The 25,357-nt window shown below is 43.3% G+C and overlaps 1 protein-coding gene across 3 annotated transcripts in view; it reads left to right on the forward strand.

Annotated features, from left to right (window-relative positions):
• LOC110522448 (1-phosphatidylinositol 4,5-bisphosphate phosphodiesterase beta-4) overlaps positions 1–25,357 on the forward strand; it is a 182,055-nt gene that overhangs the window by 132,967 nt on the left and 23,731 nt on the right. For all 3 annotated transcript variants that reach the window (XM_036976061.1, XM_036976062.1, XM_036976063.1), the window contains 15 exons: positions 2,371–2,479; positions 4,520–4,730; positions 4,854–4,947; positions 5,204–5,283; positions 7,537–7,621; positions 7,789–7,879; positions 8,025–8,120; positions 9,062–9,195; positions 10,182–10,277; positions 10,549–10,690; positions 10,981–11,065; positions 17,459–17,583; positions 19,193–19,244; positions 21,018–21,120; positions 23,130–23,294. In XM_036976061.1, the coding sequence (XP_036831956.1) occupies positions 2,371–2,479; positions 4,520–4,730; positions 4,854–4,947; positions 5,204–5,283; positions 7,537–7,621; positions 7,789–7,879; positions 8,025–8,120; positions 9,062–9,195; positions 10,182–10,277; positions 10,549–10,690; positions 10,981–11,065; positions 17,459–17,583; positions 19,193–19,244; positions 21,018–21,120; positions 23,130–23,294 (1,668 nt within the window). The remainder of the gene's footprint in view (positions 1–2,370; positions 2,480–4,519; positions 4,731–4,853; positions 4,948–5,203; positions 5,284–7,536; positions 7,622–7,788; positions 7,880–8,024; positions 8,121–9,061; positions 9,196–10,181; positions 10,278–10,548; positions 10,691–10,980; positions 11,066–17,458; positions 17,584–19,192; positions 19,245–21,017; positions 21,121–23,129; positions 23,295–25,357) is intronic.

Raw genomic sequence — 25,357 nt, forward strand, 5'->3', positions numbered from 1 at the left:
CTGTTTGACTGCTTGACCCTTACCCTCTCACCTGACACGGGGTAGAAGTTGCTCTTAGGCAATGATATAGGATCCGTTTCAGATGACCCTCCTCAAATCCTTAAAGGAACATTTCACCATCATATTCATCATCTCCAGCACCTCCCCATCATCAACATGTGTGAAAATGGCGTGTTTCTATGTTCTGTGTAAAAATATTACGAAGGCAATTCGTAGGCCTACTTACAATTGGTGAAAATCACACGAATAAGACAGATGTCATTGGAAACACATCTTCCTATATATTTGTTACTGTAAACATAGAAACACACCATTTTCACATATGTTGTGGTGGTGCTGGAGATGATGAATATGAAGTTGAAAAATGGGGAACAATTGGGAGATACAATGCAAAACTGATCTTAGATCAGTGTCTGTAGGGGTAACTTCATCCTGCCCCTCAGCTGCTTTCCACCATCCCCGACCTATACTGAACAAAAATATAAACGCAACATGTAAAGTGTTGGTCCCATGTTTCATGAGCTAAAATATTAAGCACAAAAAGCTTACTTCGGCTCAAATGTTGAGCACAAATTTGTTAACATCCCTGTTAGGGAGCATTTCTCCTTTGCCAAGAAATTCCATCCACCTGACAGGTGTGGCATATCAAGAAGTCGATTAAACAGTATGATCATTACACAGGTGCACCTCGTGCTGGGGACAAAATGTGCCACTCTAAAATGTGCAGTTTTGTCACACAACACAATGTCGCAGATTTATCAAGTTTTGAGGGAGCATACAAATGGCGTGCTGACTGCAGGAATGTCCAACAGAGCTGTTTCCGGAGAATTTAATGTTAATTTCTCTACCATAAGCTGCCTCCAACGTCATTTTAGAGAATTTGTCAGTACACCCCACTAGCCTCACCACAGACCACGTGTAACCACGCCAGCCCAGGACCTCCACATCCGGTTTCTTCACCTGCGGGATGGTCAGAGACCAGCTACCCAGACAGCTGATGAAACTGAGGAGTATTTCTGTCTGTAATAAAGCCCTTCTGATTGGCTGGGCCTGGCTCCCCAATTTCAGCCAAATTAAATAAATTCATTAGGCCCTAATCTATTTCACATGACTGGGCAGGGCCACAGCCATACTGTAGGCCCTCCCACTTGGGAGCCAGGCCCACCCATGGCTGTGGCTTGCCCAGTCATGTGAAATAGATTAGGGCCTTATGAATGTATATCAATTGACTGATTTCTTTATAGAAACTCAGTAAAATTGTTGAAATTGTTGCATGTTTGCGTTTATATTTTTGTTCAGTATATTTCTCCCCAGCCCCGCCTACTTGTGACTGATTGTGTAACCATGGCAACCCGGGGAGGGAGGAGCTTTCTGTTTGGCCATTTTGTCTGATTTCTGTCTACTTGCTACCTGCCTGCCTTCAAGTTTCACATTTTATTGTCACGTGCACTAGCACAGTGAAATGCTTTTCTTGCTTTCTCTTTCCCAACAATACAGTGATCAATATTGGTTCCTATTCACTTTCTTTTGTGCTAGTGGTCTCTGCTTTGGCTGAAAACGTACCTGCTTCTACTTCTATCTACTGTGTGTGAGGCCTTTTCTCTGTGTGCAATGCTGAAGTGAATCCCCATTAGTACAAAGGCTGTGAATGTTACCTGCTATAGTGGCAAGTGGTGTTGTTATGATCCCTGCGGATGTGTGAATCTCTACCCTCTCTGCTTGTGAGACCACACGCATTCCCTACCTTTGGCTAACACACACCTCCAATACCCACCCCATTGCAGTAGCTCTGTATCAGTAATTGTAGCATTTTGGTTTTCATTTGAACACCCACAAATGAAAGATGTGTTTGTACCGGAGTTAGTACTATATACATTGTCACTGTATCAGTCTAAACTGTTACTCTCTGTTGTTTGTCAGCTGTGTGTGTGTTTAGTCTCTTGTTATAATGGTCCCAATCCTAACCTGACTGATGTGTGTAGCAGAGGTGGTGCAGTGAGCAACGCTTGCATGATGAGTAGCCTAACGCTAGCTTGAGACATGAAAGCTGCCGTTAGCTCCAGGAGTTCATTCCTAGGCATTGGCTCATCAGGCTAAAATAGTCTGGTGCTACCTAGACAAAAACCGGGTTCAAACCTAGTTGGTCACATGACTTGTGCACGTAAAGTTTCTTGAAAGTAAAATAAATAAATAAACAGTTTCTTGAAAGTTTTGCCAAAAGCATACATTATTGTCCATGGCGGGATTTACACAAAGGTTTAAGTTACATTCACAATTCTCAAGTTAGGAATGGGACATATTTCCTTAGTGTGCATGTGTACAGTATATGCTTGTGAGTGAGACGGTGTTGTGTATCATTGCTTTATCCAGAATCAGCGCGACCCGCGGCTAAACGAGATCCTGTTCCCCTTCTACGACCCAAAACGAGCCATGCAGATCATCGAGAAGTACGAGAGAGACCCAGACCTCAAGAAGAAAGGTGAGAGGGATGGATGTAGAGAGAGACCCAGACCTCAAGAAGAAAGGTGAGAGGGATGGATGTAGAGAGAGACCCAGACCTCAAGAAGAAAGGTGAGAGGGATGGATGTAGAGAGAGACCCAGACCTCAAGAAGAAAGGTGAGAGGGATGGATGTAGAGAGAGATGCAGATGTGAAGAAGAAAGGTGAGAGTGGAGTGGATGGAGAGTAGGAGAAAAAGTGAGGATTCTCCAAAGCAAAATGGAATAACTAATCTATGCCTGTTCTGATAAAACCTTTTAGGCATTTAGACTCGGGGGGATGCCTTGCTTGACCACACCCTCCTTCCTTGCTCCTGCCCTGCCTCTTCCACCAATGCATTTGTTTTTATGGACAGAAAAGAGCAGAAGCTCTGAGCTGTCTGATCAGGCCCATTGTCTATTGTCGTCAACCACAAACACTTGTCCTGTCTACCCTACCTGCACTCACCTGTTCTGTCTAGTCTGCCTCATTAATTACTGTTGTCATGTTCTCTTGCATAATTTAACAAGAGTGGCAACAGCAGGATACCTTTGGATTAACAATCAACATGTTTGGCACTAGATTACACCTATCTAAACATACTTTACATTGTTTGCGAAATCAGACATAATATCACTATAATCCGAGTGTTCATTTTCAAAAGTTGCTTTCATTTCAGCGCATCTAATTTGTAAACATTTCAACTGTATTAAATTATAACTTGTTTTAATTGCATAAAAAATGAACACCCATCTTTCTTCTCTTTCTGGTGATCTAAGTGTCTAGACGGTGCGATAAATCCCAGACGAAGATATAATGGAAAAACAATAAATGTGTTTGAATACCCATACTAACATACAGCGTCGCCTGTCTACCGGAAGTTGATGCTGTTGCTATGCAACAACAAAAGACTAAACATTTTACGATTTCAGATGTGTTCGTAAATTCAATCTGGAGTACCAGAGCATTGTCAGATTGTCCATTCGTAAATTCAATCTGGAGTACCAGAGCATTGTCAGATTGTCCATTCGTAAATTCAATCTGGAGTACCAGAGCATTGTCAGATTGTCCATTCGTAAATTCAATCTGGAGTACCAGAGCATTGTCAGATTGTCCATTCGTAAATTCAATCTGGAGTACCAGAGCATTGTCAGATTGTCCATTCGTAAATTCAATCTGGAGTACCAGAGCATTGTCAGATTGTCCATTCGTAAATTCAATCTGGAGTACCAGAGCATTGTCAGATTGTCCATTCGTAAATTCAATCTGGAGTACCAGAGCATTGTCAGATTGTTCATTCGTAAATTCAGAGTGTTTCGCTCTAGGACACTCTGGCCGAGGAGGAGGGTTGATCCGAGCGTTCTGGCCTCAACGGCAGTCAAGCACCCAGGCTAACTGGCTAACTATTTCCAGACACAAATGAGAGAATAACTCACTAACGCCATTTATTCTCCCAATCAGAGCTGGTTAGGCAGTTTTCATGTTATCCAGAGCGCTGGTGACTGTAACTGTGCTGCTGGCAACAATTTAATTACTATTTTTTTGCCAATGTTTAGTAACCCCGGCCATATATTCAACGGGTGTTGTGCCTTCGTAAATCCATCAGTTATTCTGCGCTCTGGTACTCAGACGAGAGGGCTCTGAAATCGGATTAGATGGGCAGAATTAACCATGTCTATTGAGAACTCACAACCACTACACCACTTAGCTAAGAATGACGTGAATAATCAAATCAATTAACATTGGGTAGTTAGTTAGATAGCATATAGTTAATATACTGCCTGGCAAGTTCCATGTATTAGTAGCCAACTAATGTTAGGATGGTAACTAGCTAACATACCGGTACATACTGTAATGCATTACAGTAAAATGAAAGCAATTAATCTATCGAGATTTAAGTGACAAGGGGATTTTTTTCACCCCTCAAACACAGGAAATAGATGGCTGAAAAAGACAGATCTTCAGCTGATTCAGGTCATTTATGTTACATTTAGCAAACCCCCTTACACACTCTCCATCTCCCCCTCCTCCACTCCCCCAGGCCGTATGTCCAGCGATGGCTTCTGCAGGTACCTGATGTCAGATGAGAATGCCCCGGTGTTCCTGGACTGTCTGGAGCTGTACCAGGACATGGAACAGCCGCTGGCTCACTACTTCATCGCCTCCTCCCACAACACCTACCTGACCGGGAGGCAGTTTGGAGGAAAGTCCTCTGTGGAGATGTACAGACAGGTTCTGCTCTCCGGCTGCAGGTAGGTGTGGGAGGGTCAGTGTAGGGGGGGGGAGGGGTGAAATGGTGGCGGGGAGGGTATGGGGGGTTGTGTGTGTGTGTTTATATACAGTATGTCAACTGTTTTGTATGTGTATGATGTCAGGTGTGTAGAACTAGACTGCTGGGATGGAAAAGGAGAAGACCAGGAGCCTATCATCACTCATGGCAAGGCCATGTGTACTGACATCCTCTTTAAGGTACACACACACTCTCACACACACAAAACACTATTTTACTCATTCAGATTTGTCTGATCATTCACACAACTTTTGTATAAATTACATATGGTAAGTCTACCCTCTTGTGTTCATAAATGGATACGGCATCTAATTGAGACCTGCAGATCCATTTGAATTTACTGTTATTGATCAGACACAGATCAGAGACTTATAGCAAGTGATATATAATGGTTCTAACATCAATCCCCATGTTGTTGTTTACCCCCTCAAACAGGATGTGATCTCAGCCATCAGAGAAACAGCCTTTGTGACATCTGAGTATCCTGTGATCCTGTCATTTGAAAACCACTGCAGGTAGAATTTCTAGTGCTGAGCGATTAGTGCTTTTTGAGGTTGGCTTGGTTTGGGTTCGAATATTAAAAAATAGTAACGGTTATTTGGGTTGAAGGCTGTAACAACACAGGATAAAACAAGTAATACATGTCCCATGATGGTAGACAAGCCCATTACTGCTTATCACCTATCAACCATCATTTATTCACATGACCTTGCTTTAATAAAACATGTTAGTTGTGCATATTATATTTGTTTAATTTGATGACTTTATTATTTCATTCCATATCATCATCTCATCTCTATAGAGCTTCTGCCTAGGCTCTCTGACACAATCACTATGTTGTAGTTCAAAGTAAATAAGGCATACTTCTATGACTGTATATTCAGGTAGAGATACCTCATGAAGCGACAGCTTCTCTGTATATCCCGTGACCATTGTGCGTTCTTCAGTCTCTTCTAGATAAACATTGCGCATTGACTTCACAGAAAAAACGTAATGGAATGGGATTCAAATCATTGAACCGACATCAGCCAATTAGTTGTTTAAAAATGATGAACTGAAATGTCAGCTAATCACAGCACTAAGGATTTCACTATGATCCAGAATGTAAAAAAAAATATTATACATGACAATATTATTTATTCCATTGTGTCCGATTGAATTACATGTAACAGTGTAACTATTATGAATTTGTAATTTAATGACAACATTTTTTGGGGGGGGAAATGGAACTAACACTCACACTTTTCTTTCAAGCACTGACTTTGCTGATAACTATAGTACCAGTCAAATGTTTGGACACGCCGACTCATTCCAGTGGTTTTCTTTATTTTTACTATTTTCTACATTGTAGAATAAGAGTGAAGACATCAAAACTATGGAATACATGGAATCATGTCGTAACCAAAAAGTGTTAAACAAATCAAAATAGATGTTATATTTGAGATTCTTCAAAGTAGCCACCCTTTGCCTTGATGACTGCTTTGCACACTCTTGGCATTCTCTCAACCAGCTTCATGACGTAGTCACCTGGAATGCATTTCAATTAACAGGTGTGCCTTCTTAAAAGTTAATTTGTGGAATTTCTTTCCTTCTTAATGCGTTTGAGACAATCAGTTGTGTTGTGACAAGGTAGGGTGGTATAGAAAAGATAGCCCTATTTGGTAAAAGACCAAGTCCATATTATGGCAAGAACAGCTCAAATAAGCAGAGAGAAACAACAGTCCATCATTACTTTAAGACATGAAGGTCAGTCAATACGGAAAATGTCAAGAACTTTGAACGTTTCTTCAAGTGCAATCGCAAAAACCATCAAGTGCTATGATGAAACCGCCACAGGAAAAGAATACCCAGAGTTACCTCTGCCGCAGAGGATAAGTTCATTAGAGTTACAAGCCTCAGAAATCGGCAATTAACTGCACCTCAGATTGCACCTCAGAGTTCAAATAACAGACACATCTCAACATCAACTGTTCAGAGGAGACTATGTGAAATCAGGCCTTCATTGTCAAATTGCTGCAAAGAAACCACTACTAAAGGACACCAATAAGAAGAAGAGACTTGCTTGTGCCAACACCAGAAATGGACATGAGACCGGTGGAAATGTGTCCTTTGGTCTGGAGTCCATATTGGAGATTTTTGGTTCCAACCGCCGTTTCTTTGTGATACGCGGTGTGGTGGAACGAATGATCTCCTCGTGTGTATTTCCCACCATAAAGCATGGAGGAGGAGGTGTTATGGTGTGTGGGGGTGCTTTGCTGGTGACATTGTCTGTGATTTATTTAGAATTCAAGGCACACTTAACCAGCTTGTCTACCAAAGCATTCTGCAGTGATACACCATCCCTTCTGGTTTTCGCTTGGTGGAATAATCATTTATTTTTAAATAGAAAAATGACCCAAAACAAACCTCCAGGCTGTGTAAGGGCTATTTGACAAATTGAGATGGTTTGGGATGAGTTGGACCACAGAGTGAAGGAAAAGCAGCCAACAAATGCTCAGCATATGTGGGAACTCCTTCAAGACCGTTGGAAAAGTATTCCAGGTGAAGCTGGTTGAGAGAATGCCAAGAGTGTGGAACGCTGTCATCAAGGCAATATATTTTTATTTGTTTAACACTTTTTAGTCACTACATGATTCCATATCTGTTATTTTGTAGTTTTGATGTCTTCACTATTATTCTACAATGTAGAAAATAGTAAAAATAAAGAAAAACCCTTGAATGAGTAGGTGTGTCCAAACTTTTGACTGGTTTGATCCTGTGTGTTTTAGTAAACCCCAGCAGTACAAGATGGCTCGGTACTGTGAGGAGATCTTTGGAGACTACCTACTGAGGCATCCTCTCGAGGGATACACTGTGAGCCATCTACCTGCTACCACACTATACCTGTCTTTCTCCTTTCTACGGTGTCTATCTGTACCGTGTCTGATAGTTCATCATGGTTGAACATAATAAACAATATGTACAATACTGTAATGTCTCCTTCCATTTTGTAAAAAAGGAACGTTTGTTGTTGTTGCCAGGTTGAAGCGGGTCGTCCCTTGCCTTCTCCCATCGACCTCAAACGCAAAATCCTCATCAAAAACAAACGCTTGAAACCTGAGGTGGAACAGAGTACGTATACAGTGACAGTCAACTTTATGCAAGAATAGTTTTATATCTGCAGTTACAGATGTTGCTACTGCTGGACTGTTCTCTCACTCTGTATGATGGTTTTGTTGACTACACTATGTTGACTTGTGTTGTTGTTGTTCTACAGAGCAGTTAGAGTCCTTTAAGAAGCACATGGAGGCTGGAGAGACCAACACACCAGCTATCTTACTGGGAGCAGAGACAGAGGAAGATGTGGAGAATGGTGAGCGTGTGTGTGTGTGTGTGTGTGTGTGTGTGTGTGTGTGTGTGTGTGTGTGTGTGTGTGTGTGTGTGTGTACACGAGGGTTCTTCTTTTGTTTCTTGTTCTGGTGTGTAGTCACTTTGGAGACTGAGATATTCACGCACTCTGTATCAGTTCACTAGAGGATGTGTGTGTCTTTGTGACCATGTGTGTGTGTTGGAAGGGTAACTGTGTGTGGTGGAAGGGTAACCGTGTGTGTTGGATGGTAACTGTGTGTGTTGGATGGTAACTGTGTGCGTTGGAGGGTAACTGTGTGTGTTGGAGGGTAACTGTGTGTGTTGGAGGGTAACTGTGTGTGTTGGAGGGTAACCGTGTGTGTTGGATGGTAACTGTGTGTGTTGGAGGGTAACTGTGTGTGTTGGAGGGTAACTGTGTGTGTTGGATGGTAACTGTGTGTGTTGGAGGGTAACTGTGTGTGTTGGAAGGGTAACCGTGTGTGTTGGAGGGTAACTGTGTGTGTTGGAGGGTAACTGTGTGTGTTGGAGGGTAACTGTGTGTGTTGGAGGGTAACTGTGTGTGTTGGATGGTAACTGTGTGTGTTGGATGGTAACTGTGTGTGTTGGAGGGTAACTGTGTGTGTTGGATGGTAACTGTGTGTGTTGGATGGTAACTGTGTGTGTTGGAGGGTAACTGTGTGTGTTGGAGGGTAACTGTGTGTGTTGGAGGGTAACTGTGTGTGTTGGATGGTAACTGTGTGTGTTGGAGGGTAACAGTGTGTGTTGGAGGGTAACTCTGTGTGTTGGAGGGTAACTCTGTGTGTTGGAGGGTAACTGTGTGTGTTGGATGGTAACTGTGTGTGTTGGAGGGTAACTGTGTGTGTTGGAGGGTAACTGTGTGTGTTGGATGGTAACTGTGTGTGTTGGAGGGTAACTGTGTGTGTTGGAGGGTAACTGTGTGTGTAGCTCTAGGTGATGTGAAGGAGGTGAACCCTGACTTGAAGATCAGTACATCAGAGGAGCCTAGTGAAGACAACAGCCTCAGCACCAGTGTCAGTGTGAAGAAAGAAGGAGAGGAGAGGGACAACAGCATCAAAAAGGTATACATTTTCTAAATGGAATTTGTGTTTTTAGGTAAGACTTAGGGCTTTATTTTAACAAACCTAAGTTGGACATGATTTGGAAATGCCCACACATGTCTATATAAGGTCCCACAATTGACAGTGCATGTCAGAGTGAAAACCAAGCCATGAGGTTGAAGGAGTTGTCACTAGAACTCTGAGACAAGATTGTGTCAAGGCACAGATCTGGGGAAGGGTACCAAAAAATGGCTGCAGCATTGAAGGTCCCAAGAACACAGTGGCTTTCATCATTCTTAATTGGAAGATGTTTGGAACCATCAAGACTCTTCCTAAAGCTGGCCACCTGGCCAAACTGAGAAATTGGGGGAGAAGGGCCTTGTTCAGGGAGGTGACCAAGAACCCGATGGGAGAACCTTCCAGAAGGACAACCACCCCTGCAGCATTCCACCAATCAGGCCTTTATGGTAGAGTTCCCAGACAGCAGCCACTTCTCAGTAAAAGGCACATAACAGCCTGCTTGGAGTTTGCCAAAATGCACCTAAAGGCCTTGGACTGTGAGAAACAAGATTCTCTGGTCTGATGAAACCAAGATTGAACTCTTTGGCCTGAATACCAAATGTCACGTCTTGAGGAAACATGGCACCATCCCAACGTGGTGGCAGCATCATGCTGTGGGAGGGACTGGGAGACTCGTCCGGATCGATGGAAAGATGAACGGAGCAAAGTACAGAGAGATCCTTGATGAAAACCTGCTCAGGACCTCAGACTGGGGCAAAGGTTCACCTTCCAACAGGTCAACAACCCTAAGCACACAGCCAAGACAACGCAGGACTGGCTTTGGGACAAGTCAACAATTGAATCCATTTTAGAATAAGTCTGTGGAAAAAGTCAAGGAGTCTGAATACTTTCCGAATGCACTGTAAACGGGTGAACTGCTGTTTCATCCGATCAGCATCCAGGACCCAAACTACCCCGTTTATAATGAACTATTGTTGTGTGTTCAGGTTGTGGAGGAGGATCCAACAGAGATGTCTGAGGCCACAGAAGTTACAGACACCACAGACATCTCAGAGGCTTCTGAGGATAACAACATCAAAAAGGTATGGGAGTTGGTTCAGCTGCTCTTTCTCTCTTTACTGGTCACAAACTATCCTTTTCTCTCCCTGCTGTTGAGTGTGTAGTCTTTTCTCTAAGCTCTAGCCAGTGTAAAGCTCTTTCTCTGGTCATTTATATATTGATAATGAGAGTGTTCCTAACTGACTTGGAGGGGCTTTATAACTACTGTATATCTGTGTGTATAGTGAGGAGAGACTGGAAGACAACAGAGATGTGTGAGTGTAAAACAACAGTGTGTTTCCTGCTCCTGTGTAGACTGGCGAGACGACGGATGACGAGGAGGCTCTGATAGCCTCGTACACATACGTAGGAGCCACCACCAACATCCACCCCTACCTCTCTGCCATGGTCAACTACGCACAGCCAGTCAAGTTCCAGAGCTTCGACGTCGCAGAAGGTAACCTTCAACAGTAATGCTAAATGAACTGGTTGAGTGAGTGTTTAGTTATGGTGATTGTTAAACTTCTAGAACTTGTACTGCAAAATGAAGCTGGTTCAGATGATTTAGTTACTTGAGCTGTCATGGTGCAACATCAAAGTTGTGGGTTGTAATGGTACACTTCTAGATGTGTCAGTTACATTAGTCGGATGCGCTCTCTCTTTTAGTCTTTCGCTCTCTCTCCCTTCCTCTTTCTTATTCTCTCTCTCTATCTTCCATTTTAACTCTACTGTCTCTTCTCTCCCCAGAGAGGAACATCCACCACAACATGTCGTCATTTAATGAGTCAGTGGGTTTGGGTTATCTAAAGACCAACGCCATCGAGTTTGTCAAGTATCCTTTGGTCCAGTGTCAACACTCACACAGCATGTAAATGCACACAGACAACATAGACACGATAAACACAGTAATTCCTGACCTGTGAAGCAGTCAAGATGAGTCCATAGTCCTTTAGTCCTTTCACTTCATCAAAAGTGACTGACTCCCTAGATTTTCTAGATGGCAACAGAACCAATATCCATAGTGAGTCCCTTGGACCTTTTTATCCATGCCAAACTTAGTGCAAAACCACGCCCACGGGTAACCTAGCAACATTCAAAGCCGAGCTGATTGGTCAGAGTTCGGACGTTCCCTGTGACAAAGTAAATGTGTGTGAGAGAGGAAGAATGCTAGATAGGGAATCCCCTCAGAGTTTGCTCGTGCCTGCTATGCCACAAACCGCGGGAGATGCGCAGCCTCATTTGAAATGAGCTCAATGAAAGGCAAGCAACAAGTAACTCTGTAGATAGCTAACATTACATGATTGTCATTAATAGTGAATCAATGGAGCTAGCTTTGCCCGTTCAGCTAGAGCTACTGTTGCTATGCAGCATGCATAGTTGCCAACGAGCACAAATATCATGTCGCTAAGTATCTCAATAGTCCTTTTGAAAACACTTAGATAACCACACTGAGCTAACAGTAGACAACACACACTACTAGACAGCTTCAGCCCAATCGCTGTCGTAAGATACAGTTGAAGTCGGAAGTTTACATACACTTAGGTTGGAGTCATTAACTTGTTTTTCAACCACTCCACAAATTTCTTGTTAACAAACTATAGTTTTGGCAAGTCGGTTAGGACATCTACTTTGTGCATGACACAAGTCATTTTTCCAACAATTGTTTACAGACAGATTATTTCACTCACTGTATCACAATTCCAGTGGGTCAGAAGTTTACATACACTAAGTTGACTGTGCCTTTAAACAGCTTGGCTTTAGAAGCTTCTGATAGGCTAATTGGCATCATTTGAGTCATTTGGAGGTGTACCTGTGGATGTATTTCAGGGCCTACCTTCAAACTCAGTGCCTCTTTGCTGGACATCATGGGAAAATCAAAAAATTGTAAACCTCCACAAGTCTGGTTCATCCTTGGGAGCAATTTCCAAACACCTGAAGGTACCACGTTCATCTGTACAAACAATAGTACGTATAGTATAAATACCATGGGACCACGCAGCTGTCATACCGCTCACAAAGGCGATGCTTTCTGTTTCCTAGAGATGAACGTACTTTGGTGCGAAAAGTGCAAATCAATCCCAGAACAACAGCAAAGGACCTTGTGAAGATGCTGGAGGAAACCATTACTAAAGTATCTACAGTGCCTTGCGAAAGTATTCGGCCCCCTTGAACTTTGCGACCTTTTGCCACATTTCAGGCTTCAAACATAAAGATATAAAACTGTATTTTTTTGTGAAGAATCAACAACAAGTGGGACACAATCATGAAGTGGAACGACATTTATTGGATATTTCAAACTTTTTTAACAAATCAAAAACTGAAAAATTGGGTGTTCAAAATTATTCAGCCCCTTTACTTTCAGTGTAGCAAACTCTCTCCAGAAGTTCAGTGAGGATCTCTGAATGATCCAATGTTGACCTAAATGACTAATGATGATAAATACAATCCACCTGTGTGTAATCAAGTCTCCGTATAAATGCACCTGCACTGTGATAGTCTCAGAGGTCCGTCAAAAGCGCAGAGAGCATCATGAAGAACAAGGAACACACCAGGCAGGTCCGAGATACTGTTGTGAAGAAGTTTAAAGCCGGATTTGGATACAAAAAGATTTCCCAAGCTTTAAACATCCCAAGGAGCACTGTGCAAGCGATAATATTGAAATAGAAGGAGTATCAGACCACTGCAAATCTACCAAGACCTGGCCGTCCCTCTAAACTTTCAGCTCATACAAGGAGAAGACTGATCAGAGATGCAGCCAAGAGGCCCATGATCACTCTGGATGAACTGCAGAGATCTACAGCTGAGGTGGGAGACTCTGTCCATAGGACAACAATCAGTTGTATATTGCACAAATCTGGCCTTTATGGAAGAGTGGCAAGAAGAAAGCCATTTCTTAAAGATATCCATAAAAAGTGTTGTTTAAAGTTTGCCACAAGCCACCTGGGAGACACACCAAACATGTGGAAGAAGGTGCTCTGGTCAGATGAAACCAAAATTGAACTTTTTGGCAACAATGCAAAACGTTATGTTTGGCGTAAAAGCAACACAGCTCATCACCCTGAACACACCATCCCCATTGTCAAACATGGTGGTGGCAGCATCATGGTTTGGGCCTGCTTTTCTTCAGCAGGGACAGGGAAGATGGTTAAAATTGATGGGAAGATGGATGGAGCCAAATACGGGACCATTCTGGAAGAAAACCTGATGGAGTCTGCAAAAGACCTGAGACTGGGACGGAGATTTGTCTTCCAACAAGACAATGATCCAAAACATAAAGCAAAATCTGCAATGGAATGGTTCAAAAATAAACATATCCAGGTGTTAGAATGGCCAAGTCAAAGTCCAGACCTGAATCCAATCGAGAATCTGTGGAAAGAACTGAAAACTGCTGTTCACAAATGCTCTCCATCCAACCTCACTGAGCTCGAGCTGTTTTGCAAGGAGGAATGGGAAAAAATGTCAGTCTCTCGATGTGCAAAACTGATAGAGACATACCCCAAGCGACTTACAGCTGTAATCGCAGCAAAAGGTGGCGCTACAAAGTATTAACTTAAGGGGGCTGAATAATTTTGCACGCCCAATTTTTCAGTTTTTTATTTGTTAAAAAAGTTTGAAATATCCAATAAATGTCGTTCCACTTCATGATTGTGTCCCACTTTTTGTCGATTCTTCAAAAAAGAATACAGTTTTATATCTTTATGTTTGAAGCCTGAAATGTGGCAAAAGGTCGCAAAGTTCAAGGGGCCGAATACTTTCGCAAGGCACTGTATATGTCACGATCGTCCTCCTCTTCATCTGAAGAGGAGAGGCGAGATGGATCGGAAGACCAAAATGCGGTAAAATGAGTCCTATATCAACATAACCCGAAAGGTCACTCAGCAAAAAGAAGCCACTGCTCCAAAACCACCATAAAAAACAGACTACAGTTTGCAACTGCACATGGGGACAAAGATTGTACTTTTTGTAGAAATGTCCTCTGGTCTGATGAAACAGAAATAGAACTGTTTGGCCATAATGACCATCGTTATGTTTTGAGGAAAAAGGGGGAGGCTTGCAAGCCGAAGAACACCATCCCAACCGTGAAGCACGGGGTGGCAGCATCATGTTGTGGGGGTGCTTTGCTGCAGTAGGGACTGGTGCACTTCACAAAATAGATGGCATCATGAGGTAGGAAAATTATGTGGATATATTGAAGCAACATCTCAAGACATCAGTCAGGAAGTTAAAACTTGGTCGCAAATGGGTCTTTCAAATGGACAATGACCCCAAGCATAATTCCAAAGTTGTGGCAAAATGGCTTAAGGACAACAAAGTCAAGGTATTGGAGTGGCCATCACAAAGCCCTGACCTCAATCCTATAGAACATTTGTGGGCAGAACGGAAAAAGTGTGTGCAAGCAAGGAGGCCTACAAACCTGACTCAGTTACACCAGCTCTGTCAGGAGGAATGGGCCAAAATTCACCCAACTTATTGTGGGAAGCTTGTGGAAGGCTACCCAAAACGTTTGACCCAAGTTAAACAATTTAAATGCAATGCTACCAAATACTAATTGAGTGTATGTAAACTTCTAACCCACTGGGAATGTGCTGAAATAAATAATTCTCTCTACTATTATTCTGACATTTCACATTCTTAAAATTAAGTGGTGTTTCTAACTGACCTAAAACAGGGATTTTTTTACTCTGATTAAATGTCAGGAATTGTGAAAAACTGATTTTAAATGTATTTGGCTAAGGTGTATGTAAACTTCCGACTTCAACTGTAGCAAAAGTTTGGACACACCTACTCATTCAAGGGTTTTTCTTTATTATTTACTAGTTTATACATTGTAGAATAATAGTAAAGACATCAATACTATGTGCATGTTGTAACCAAAAAAAGTAGTAAACAATTCAAAATATATTTATATTTGAGATTCTTCAAAGTAGCCACCCTGTGCCTTGATGAAAGCGTTGCACACTTGGCATTCTCTCAACCAGCTTCACCTTGAATGCTTTTTCAACAGTCTTGAAGGAGTTCCCACATATGCTGAGCACTTATTGGCTGCTTTTGCTTCACTCTGCGGTCCAACTCATCCCAAACTATCTCAACTGGTACTGTAATTCACAGATGACTTACCTCCAAAAACAATGCAACTATCCATGAAGTCGATGCTATTCATCTGGTCAGTCATGCTGACTGCAATCACTCACTAAAAAGCTACATAGTTTAATGCAACTTTATATTCAGATTTGGGAAAATACCAAAAAGGTATTGGTGGCAATGTTTTGGTGGTGATTAGAGGTCGACCGATTATGATTTTTCAACACCGATACTGATTATTGGAGGCCCAAAAAAGCCGATACCGATTAATCGGACGATTTTTATTTATTTATTTGTAATAATGACAATTACAACAATACTGAATGAACACTTATTTTAACTTAATATAATACATCAATAAAATCAATTTAGCCTCAAGTAAATAATGAAACATGCTCAATTTGGTTTAAATAATGTAAATACAAAAAGTGTTGGAGAAGAAAGTAAAAGTGCAATATGTGCCATGTAAGAAAGCTAACGTTTAAGTTCCTTGCTCAGAACATGAGAACATATGAAAGCTGGTGGTTCCTTTTAATATGAGTCTTCAATATTCCCAGGTAAGAAGTTTTAGGCTGTAGTTAATATAGTATTTATAGGACTATTTCTCTCTATACCATTTGTATTTCATATACCTTTGACTATTGGATGTTCTTATAGGCACTTTAGTATTGCCAGTGTAACAGTATAGCTTCAGTCCCTCTCCTCGCTCCTCCCTGGGCTCGAACCAGCAACACAACGACAACAGCCACCCTCGAAGCAGCGTTACCCATGCAGAGCAAGGGGAACAACTACTAGAGGGCTCAGAGCGAGTGACGTTTGAAACGCTATTAGCGCGCTCTAACTAGCTAGCGATTTCACTTCGGTTACACCAGCCTCATCTCGGGAGTTGATAGGCTTGAAGTCATAAACAGCGCAATGCTTGATGCACAACGAAGAGCTGCTCGCAAAACGCACGAAAGTGCTGTTTGAATGAATGTTTACGCGCCTGCTTCTGCCTACCACCGCTCAGTCAGATACTTAGATACTTGTATGCTTGTATGCTCAGTCAGATTATATGCAACGTAGGACACGCTAGATAATATCTAGTAATATCATCAACCATGTGTAGTTAACTAGTGATTATGATTGATTGTTTTTTATAAGATACGTTTAATGCTAGCTAGCAACTTACCATGGCTTACTGCATTCGCGTAACAGGCAGTCTCCTTGTGGAGTGCAACGAGAGAGATGCAGGTCGTTATTGCGTTGGATGAGTTAACTGTAAGGTTGCAAGATTGGTTCCCCCGAGCTGACAAGGTGAAAATCTGTCGTTCTGCCCCTGAACAAGGCAGTAAACCCACCGTTCCTAGGCCGTCATTGAAAATAAGAACTTGTTCTTAACTGACTTGCCTAGTTAAATAAAGATTAAATAAAGGTATAAAAAAAAAATTAAAACGGCAAATCGGCGCCCACAAATACCGATTTCCGATTGTTATGAAAACTTGAAATCGGCCCTAATTAATCGGCCATACCGATTAATCGGTTGACCTCTAATGGTGATTCTGTCTCTTGCGCTCTTCCTTCTCTCATGCGCCTCTACTTCTCAAAAAGGAACAATTGAACTCTGAATGTTGCTAGTTTTCTAGTAGGCGCCGTTTTGCACCAAGTTTGGCGTGGATAAAAAGCACGCCCCCTGGACCAGAATTTACCTAGTTGCAACAGTTGTAACTTTGCAGTTTTAGGTCACCCAGATATGAGCCCATGATAGGGCTAGACTCTGCTGGATACTAGATGTTGTTTGTTTACAGTATGCATCTGTGGAAAACTGCCCTAGGTCCTCTGGGAGAGACCGATGTGCCTTTGGAATGGGGAACACACACACATTCCAGTGGGAATGCAGGACACAAGCTGTTCCCTTCTAAAAATAGGTCTGCGGCCTGTTCGACTCGCTACACAAACACAGACAAACACACCACTGTTTCAACTTCCAGACCTCAGGTGCTGTACCATGTTATCCTACTGATCAAACATCATACCTACATACACACACACATGCAAGCATAGACACACACAACTTCCACATGTATGTACACACGAACAAGCGCACACACACACTCTTTCCCTCCCTCTGTCCCTGTGTTAAGTCCTGAATGTTGGCGTCCAGCTACAACAAGCGTCAGATGAGTCGGATCTATCCTAAAGGAGGCAGGGTGGACTCCAGTAATTACATGCCTCAGATCTTCTGGAACGCAGGCTGCCAGATGGTCTCCCTTAACTACCAGACCCCAGGTACTGTACTGTACTGGAACATGTTAATCAAACTGCACATACAGACTCATACATAGATTCACATGACACACACACCTCACGTAGCACTATACCACTGTTTCTCTGTAACTCTCCCGTCTGAGGGTTGAGGGATTGAACACACGCACACGTGCAATTATAGATTCACATGCGACACACACACACACACACACACATGGAAAGATTCACATGCGACACACACCACACACACATGGATAGATTCTCATGCGACACACCACACACACACACTAATAGATTCACATGTGACACACACCACACACACATATGGATAGATTCACATGTGGCACACACCACACACACACACTAATAGATTCACATGCGACACACACCACACACACATATGGATAGATTCACATGTGGCACACACCACACACACACACTAATAGATTCACATGTGACACACACCACACACACATATGGATGGATTCACATGCGACACACACACACACACACACACACACACACACTAATAGATTCACATGCGACACACATACACTAATAGATTCACATGCGACACACACATACACTAATAGATTCACATGCGACACACATACACTAATAGATTCACATGCGACACACATACACTAATAGATTCACATGCGACACACATACACTAATAGATTCACATGCGACACACATACACTAATAGATTCACATGCGACACACATACACTAATAGATTCACATGCGACACACATACACTAATAGATTCACATGCGACACACATACACTAATAGATTCACATGCGACACACATGCAGACTGTACTTATTATTTGCTTCCTATTCACTATGAGTCATGTTACCCTCTACAGGACACATGCTCTCACAGACACTCTCTCTCTCTGTGTTTCTATCTCTCTCTTCCTGTCTCTCTCTCTCTCTTCCTTTCTTTCTTTCTTTCTCTCTATCGCTCTCTCTCACTCTTCCTGTCAATTTCAATTTAAGGAGCCTTATCGGCATGGGAAACATGTGTTTACATTACCAAAGCAAGTGAAATAGATAATAAACAAAAGTGAAATAAACAATAAAAAACTCAACAGTAAACATTACACTCACATAATTTCCAAAAGGATAAAGGCATTTCAAATGTCATATTATGTTGTAACAGTGGCTCTCTCTCGCTCTCTTCATCTGTCACACACACACACTGTGAACCCTGTAGTCGGCAGATGCTGCCCCATGTCTGAGGGTGATGGGGTTGGAACATGATGGGGTTGGCTCCCTGTGAGTGGGCATGTGTAGGGCTGGAGGGGGTGAGGGTCGGGGGAAAGAGAGAGAGATGGAGGAGAGGAGAAGATGTAAGTAAGGTGGATGATTCCCCCCTTTTCTCTTCTCTCCCTCTGGGTTGAGCACAACAACACTGCAGAATGTGACTCTTGAATTTTTGAAGAAATCAACATGTCACAAATTAATTTAATCAACCAGAAAAATGTCATCTGTGTGTGTATGTCTATGTCTGTTAGCATAATGTGTGTGTATGCTTCAAGAAGAGTGTGTGTGTGCATGTGACTGTGTGTGTGTCTATGATTTCCATTGTAATAACACCTATACGGACTCTCTCTTGTCTCAGATCTGGCCATGCAGTTGAACCAGGGAAAGTATGAGTACAACGGATCCTGTGGGTTAGTGCTACTGCTCCTCTCTCCATCCCCCACCCTCCTTAGATCCCTTTATCTGCCCCTTCCTTTCCGAAAGCTCAACAATTAAAGCGTTTCACATCTCATAAGTGGTTGCCAGCGGGCTCACTCTGCCACTATCTCATTGATGGGGCTCCCCTCCTTTTATCATCTCTCTCTCCCGCTATCATGCGCTATCTCTCTCCTTTCTCTCTCTGTCTCCCCTATCTCTCCTTTCTCCCCCCCTCTTCCTCTGTCCTGGGGCTTTCACTACTAAAGTCAGATAGTTCATATGGGAGGAGATCAGTAATGACAGTAACACCCCTACGTCCTAATGCTCTTCTAATGTGACTTTCACCCTTGACTAATGTCACACACACACACACACACACACACACATACCCAGGTCTTTCCTAATGCTCTTCTAATGTGACTTTCACCCTTAACTAATGTCTCACACACACACACACACACACACACACACAGCCAGGTCTCTCCTAATGCACTTCTAATGTGACTTTCACCCTTAACTAATGCCACACACACACACACACACACATGGGTCTCTCCTAATGCGTCTCCTGTCCTAACTCAGCTGGCACGCACACACACACACACACACAGGTCTCTCCTAATGCATCTCCCGTCTTATCCCAGCTGGCACACACACAGGTCTCTCCTAATGCATCTCCTGACCTATCCCAGCTGGCACACACACAGGTCTCTCCTAATGCGTCTCCCATCCTAACTCAGCTGGCACACACACAGGTCTCTCCTAATGCATCTCCTGTCCTAACTCAGCTGGCACACACACACACACACACACACACACACACACACACACACACAGGTCTCTCCTAATGCATCTCCCGTCCTAACTCAGCTGGCACACACACACACACACACAGGTCTCTCCTAATGCGTCTCCCGTCCTAACTCAGCTGGCACACACACAGGTCTCTCCTAATGCGTCTCCCGTCCTAACTCAGCTGGCACACACACACACACACACACAGGTCTCTCCTAATGCGTCTCCCGTCCTAACTCAGTCTCTCCTAATGCGTCTCCCGTCCTAACTCAGCTGGCACACACACACACACACAGGGTAGAATCACAATCATTGTCATCATCATTTGGATTCAGGCTAATTTACTGTAACAGTGTGAGCAGGAATATAAATGATCTAGCACTAATTATGCTTTTTGTACTAATTGATACAACCACCAATCCATTTATCTTGATATGGAAAATAGTTATGCACCATCTCTACAACACTATTTAGATGTAATTGTTAAAAGAGCTGAAAACACTGTATAACACATGTATAAACACTATACTAGCACATTACAGAACGTGTTTAGAGCGGCAAACAGCAGTAGAAACAATAACAAAACAAACTCCCCACCCCTGTTTCGGTACAAAGCTGAGGGATGGGGAGAAATATAACCACTCTCAAATTCACAGACACAGCTGTGGATGCAAGGACTGACCATCCATGATATGAAAATGATAGTTTTAACCATGTTTTGAGGCTATACAGGGTTTGTTCAAATGTACTTTGTTTACAAACATTGGAGTAAAACAAGCTTATATTTTGGGTTCTGATGGAGTATGTCAGTTGAACTAAGCTCATGAGGCATTTATAAATGATATCCTTCAAAAATCAATGGGTAAATATCATTAATGTATAAGTCCAAAACTGCAGATTCCCCCTTTAAACATAGTTATATTTTTTTGGGGGGGCCCTACTGGGCCACCGTCCCTTCTTTCTCTTCCCAGGTATCTGTTGAAGCCAGACTTCATGCGTCGCTCAGACAGGATGTTTGACCCCTTCTCAGAGACACCTGTGGACGGGGTTATTGCTGCTACCTGCAGTGTACAGGTACGAGGTCAGGAGTTCAAAGTTCACAGCACAGAGAGGGAGATGGAGGTAGATGGGGTTTACTGTAGTGTATCTGCATATGATCACCGTATTAATAAGAAACCAAGAGAGAAAAGCAATACAGTTGAAGTCAGAAGTTTACATACACTTAGGTTGGAGTCATTAAAACTCATTGTTCAACCACTCCACAAATTTCTTGTTAACAAACTATAGTTTTGGCAAGTCGGTTAGGACATCTACTTTGTGCATGACACAAGTCACTTTTCTAACAATTGTTTACAGACAGATTATTTCACTTATAACTCACTGTATCACAATTCCAGTGGGTCAGAAGTTTACATACACTAAGTTGACTGTGCCTTTAAACAGCTTGGGAAATTCCAGAAAACGCTGTCATGGCTTTAGAAGCTTCTGATAGGCTAATTGACATAATTTGAGTCAATTGGAGGTGTACCTGTGGATGTATTTCAAAGCCTACCTTCAAACGTAGTGCCTCTTTGCTTGACATCATGGGAAAATCAAAAGAAATCAGCCAAGACCTCAAAAATGTTTTTGTAGACCTCCGCAAGTCTGGTTCATCCTTGGGAGCAATTTCCAAACACCTGAAGGTACCACGTTCATCTGTACAAACAATAGTACACAAGTATAAACACCATGGGACCACACAGCCGTCATACCACTCAGGAAGGAGACAAGTTCTGTCTCCTAGAGATGAACGTACTTTGGTGAGAAAAGTGCAAATCAATCCCAGAACAACAGCAAAGGACCTTGTGAACATGTTGGAGGAAACAGGTACAAAAGTATCTATATCCACAGTAAAACAAGTCCCATATCGACATAACCTGAAAGGCCGCTCAGCAAAGAAGAAGTAACTGGTCCAAACACGCCATAAAAAAACCTGACTACGGTTTGCAACTGCACATGGGGACAAAGATGGTACTTTTTGGAGAAATGTCCTCTGGTCTGATGAAATCGAAATATTACTGTTTGGCCATAATGACCATCGTTTGGAGGAAAAAGGGGGCCTGCAAGCCGAAGAACACCATCCCAACCGTGAAGCACGGGGGTGGCAGCATCATGTTGTGGGGTGCTTTGTTGCAGGAGGGACTGGTGCACTTCACAAAATAGATGGCATCATGAGGATGGAAAATTATATGGATATATTTAAGCTTCAAAATGGACAATGACCCCAAGCATACTTCCAAAGTTGTGGCACAATGGCTTAAGGACAACAAAGTCAAGGTATTGGAGTGGCCATCACAAAGTCCTGACCTCAATCCTATAGAACATTTGTGGGCAGAACTGAAAAGGCGTGTGCGAGCAAGGAGGCCTACAAACCTGACTCAGTTACACCAGCTCTGTCAGGCGGAATGGGCCAGAAATTCACCCAACTTATTGTGGGAAGCTTATGGAAGGCTACCCGAAACATTTGAACCAAGTTAAACAATTTAAATGCAATGCTACCGAATACTAATTGAGTGTATGTAAACTTATGACCCACTGGGAATGTGATGAAAGAAATAAAAGCTGATATAAATCCTTCTCTCTACTATTATTCTGACATTTCACATTCTTTCAATAAAGTGGTGATCCTAACTGTCCTAAGACAGTGATTTTTTTACTCTGATTAAATGTCAGGAATTGTGTAAAAATGATTTGAAATGTATTTGGCTAAGGTGTATGTAAACTTCCGTCTTCAACTGTACATGCGCTGAGAAGATGGGAAACCTGAAGCTCACTTGTGTGAAGTTTACTATTTTACAACTTAATGTTAGATGGTTCCTCACCCTGAAAGTAGTCTATAGGCCAGGACAAAATGTACATTTGTGGTCCAGTTTTCTTTAAACAGCCATTACAAATTTCAGATAACTTTAGCCACCGCTAGCTAAAAATCCATGTCAGTGATGTGACCATATTACAAAAAACGATGTCCAATCATTTGGCCATTTTCAAAAAAGTTGTGTTATATTGTATTTAATTGTTGTTTGACTGGATGTGTATGTTCTCAGGTGTTTTCTGGTCAGTTCCTGTCTGATAAGAAGATTGGGACCTACGTAGAGGTGGACATGTATGGGTTGCCCACGGATACCATCCGCAAAGAGTTCCGCACCCGCATGGTGATGAACAACGGCCTGAACCCCGCCTACAACGAAGAACCTTTCGTCTTCAGGAAGGTACAGAGGAGAGGAGAGAGGGAGGGATGGAAGGAGGAGATAGATGTAGATGGGAGGGAGGAGGAGAGAGGGATGGGATAGTATATGATAGGAAGGGAATAGGAGGATAAGGGAGTAGGAGAGAGGAATGGAAGAGCGGGAGAGACTGGAGAAATGGCTGAATGTAGAGAAGAAGACAGGAGAAGAAAATGTAGGAGAGGAGAACACTAGAAAGGTATAGGAAATGGAATAGAAAAGAATGGAAGGGAAATGGAACAGTTCATACCATGCTGCATTAGTTGTTTACTGGTAGGTATTGGAGTTTAACAGCTTAGGGAGTAGCAAAGGGAGGGAGGGGTGAGTTGGAGGGGATTGGGAGGGAATGGATGTCCCTGTGGTACTTAGAACTACTCAGTGTGTCTGCAGAGAAAGAGAGGAGAGGAGAGGGGGAGACGGCATGGAGGGAAGAGCGGAGAGGAGAGGGGGAGAAGGCATGGAGGGAAGAGCGGAGTGGAGAGGGTGAGAAGGCATGGAGGGAAGAGCGGAGAGGAGAGGGGGAGAAGGCATGGAGGGAAGAGCGGAGAGGAGAGGGGGAGAAGGCATGGAGGGAAGAGCGGAGAGGAGAGGGGGAGACGGCATGGAGGGAAGAGTGGAGAGGAGAGGGGGAGAAAGCATGGAGGGAAGAGCGGAGAGGAGCGGGGGAGACAGCATGGAGGGAAAAGTGGAGAGGAGAGGGGGAGAAGGCATGGAGGGAAGAGCGGAGAGGAGAGGGGGAGAAAGCATGGAGGGAAGAGCGGAGAGGAGCGGGGGAGACAGCATGGAGGGAAGAGTGGAGAGGAGAGGGGGAGAAGGCATGGAGGGAAGAGCGGAGAGGAGAGGGGGAGAAGGCATGGAGGGAAGAGCGGAGAGGAGAGGGGGAGACGGCATGGAGGGAAGAGCGGAGTGGAGAGGGGGAGAAGGCATGGAGGGAAGAGCGGAGAGGAGAGGGGGAGAAGGCATGGAGGGAAGAGCGGAGAGGAGAGGGGGAGAAGGCATGGAGGGAAGAGCGGAGAGGAGAGGGGGAGACGGCATGGAGGGAAGAGCGGAGAGGAGAGGGGGGAAGGCATGGAGGGAAGAGCGGAGAGGACAGGGGGAGAAGGCATGGAGGGAAGAGAGAAAGGGGATAACAGATGTATAGCATGAGAGAGAGAAAAAAGAGAGCAAATAGAGGAAGAGAAGATTCGAGACAGAATGGGGATGAGAGGAAGAGAAAAAAATAATTAGGTTGAAGGATAGAACCAGAGAGAAAGAGTACAATATCTGGAGATAGTGAAGAAACCAAGGGAGAATAAAGGAGAGGGGAAGAGTAGAAAGGTAGAAAATAAAAGGAGAGAAGTGGAGAGGGGGAAGGACCTTTAGAACAAATAGAAAAAGAGGAGATGGGGGAGAGAGAATGGAAAGAGAAGGAGGGATGTGGGGCAGAGACTGTGTTTGTGTGGGGAGGGGGGGTGTGTGTGTGTGTGACTCCAGCTCCAACACACATCATCAGTCACAGGCTGCTGCCTCAGAGCTGCTGGACACACACACACACACACACACACACACACACACACTGACATCAGGAGGGCCATCTCACACTGTGCTGCTGGACACACACACAGACTGCCACGCTGTGTTGGCAAAAGACTTGCAGAGTTGCAAGTTGCACTTATACACAGACATTCACACATTTAGACATGCATGCATACACAGCTGTCTGGACTTCCATCGCACACACACACACACACACACACACACCATTCCCTGGACACACAAACATACGTATTGCACACACACACACAAAGCTCCTCTCCCTAGATGTGAATGTGTGCTTGCTGATGAGTTAATGCTTCTGTAATGGCCTTGTATATGGGCTAATGTTCGAAACAGATAGTGGAGAGCCTAGCTACAGTCTATTATCATCACTGCTGGGTATATGCTACTGTCATCACTGCTGGGTATATGCTATTATCATCACTGCTGGGTATATGCTACTGTCATCACTGCTGGGTATATGCTATTATCATCACTGCTGGGTATATGCTACTGTCATCACTGCTGGGTAT

Source organism: Oncorhynchus mykiss, chromosome 4 (genome assembly GCF_013265735.2).
Source record: "Oncorhynchus mykiss isolate Arlee chromosome 4, USDA_OmykA_1.1, whole genome shotgun sequence".
Classification (NCBI taxonomy): Eukaryota; Metazoa; Chordata; class Actinopteri; order Salmoniformes; family Salmonidae; genus Oncorhynchus; species Oncorhynchus mykiss.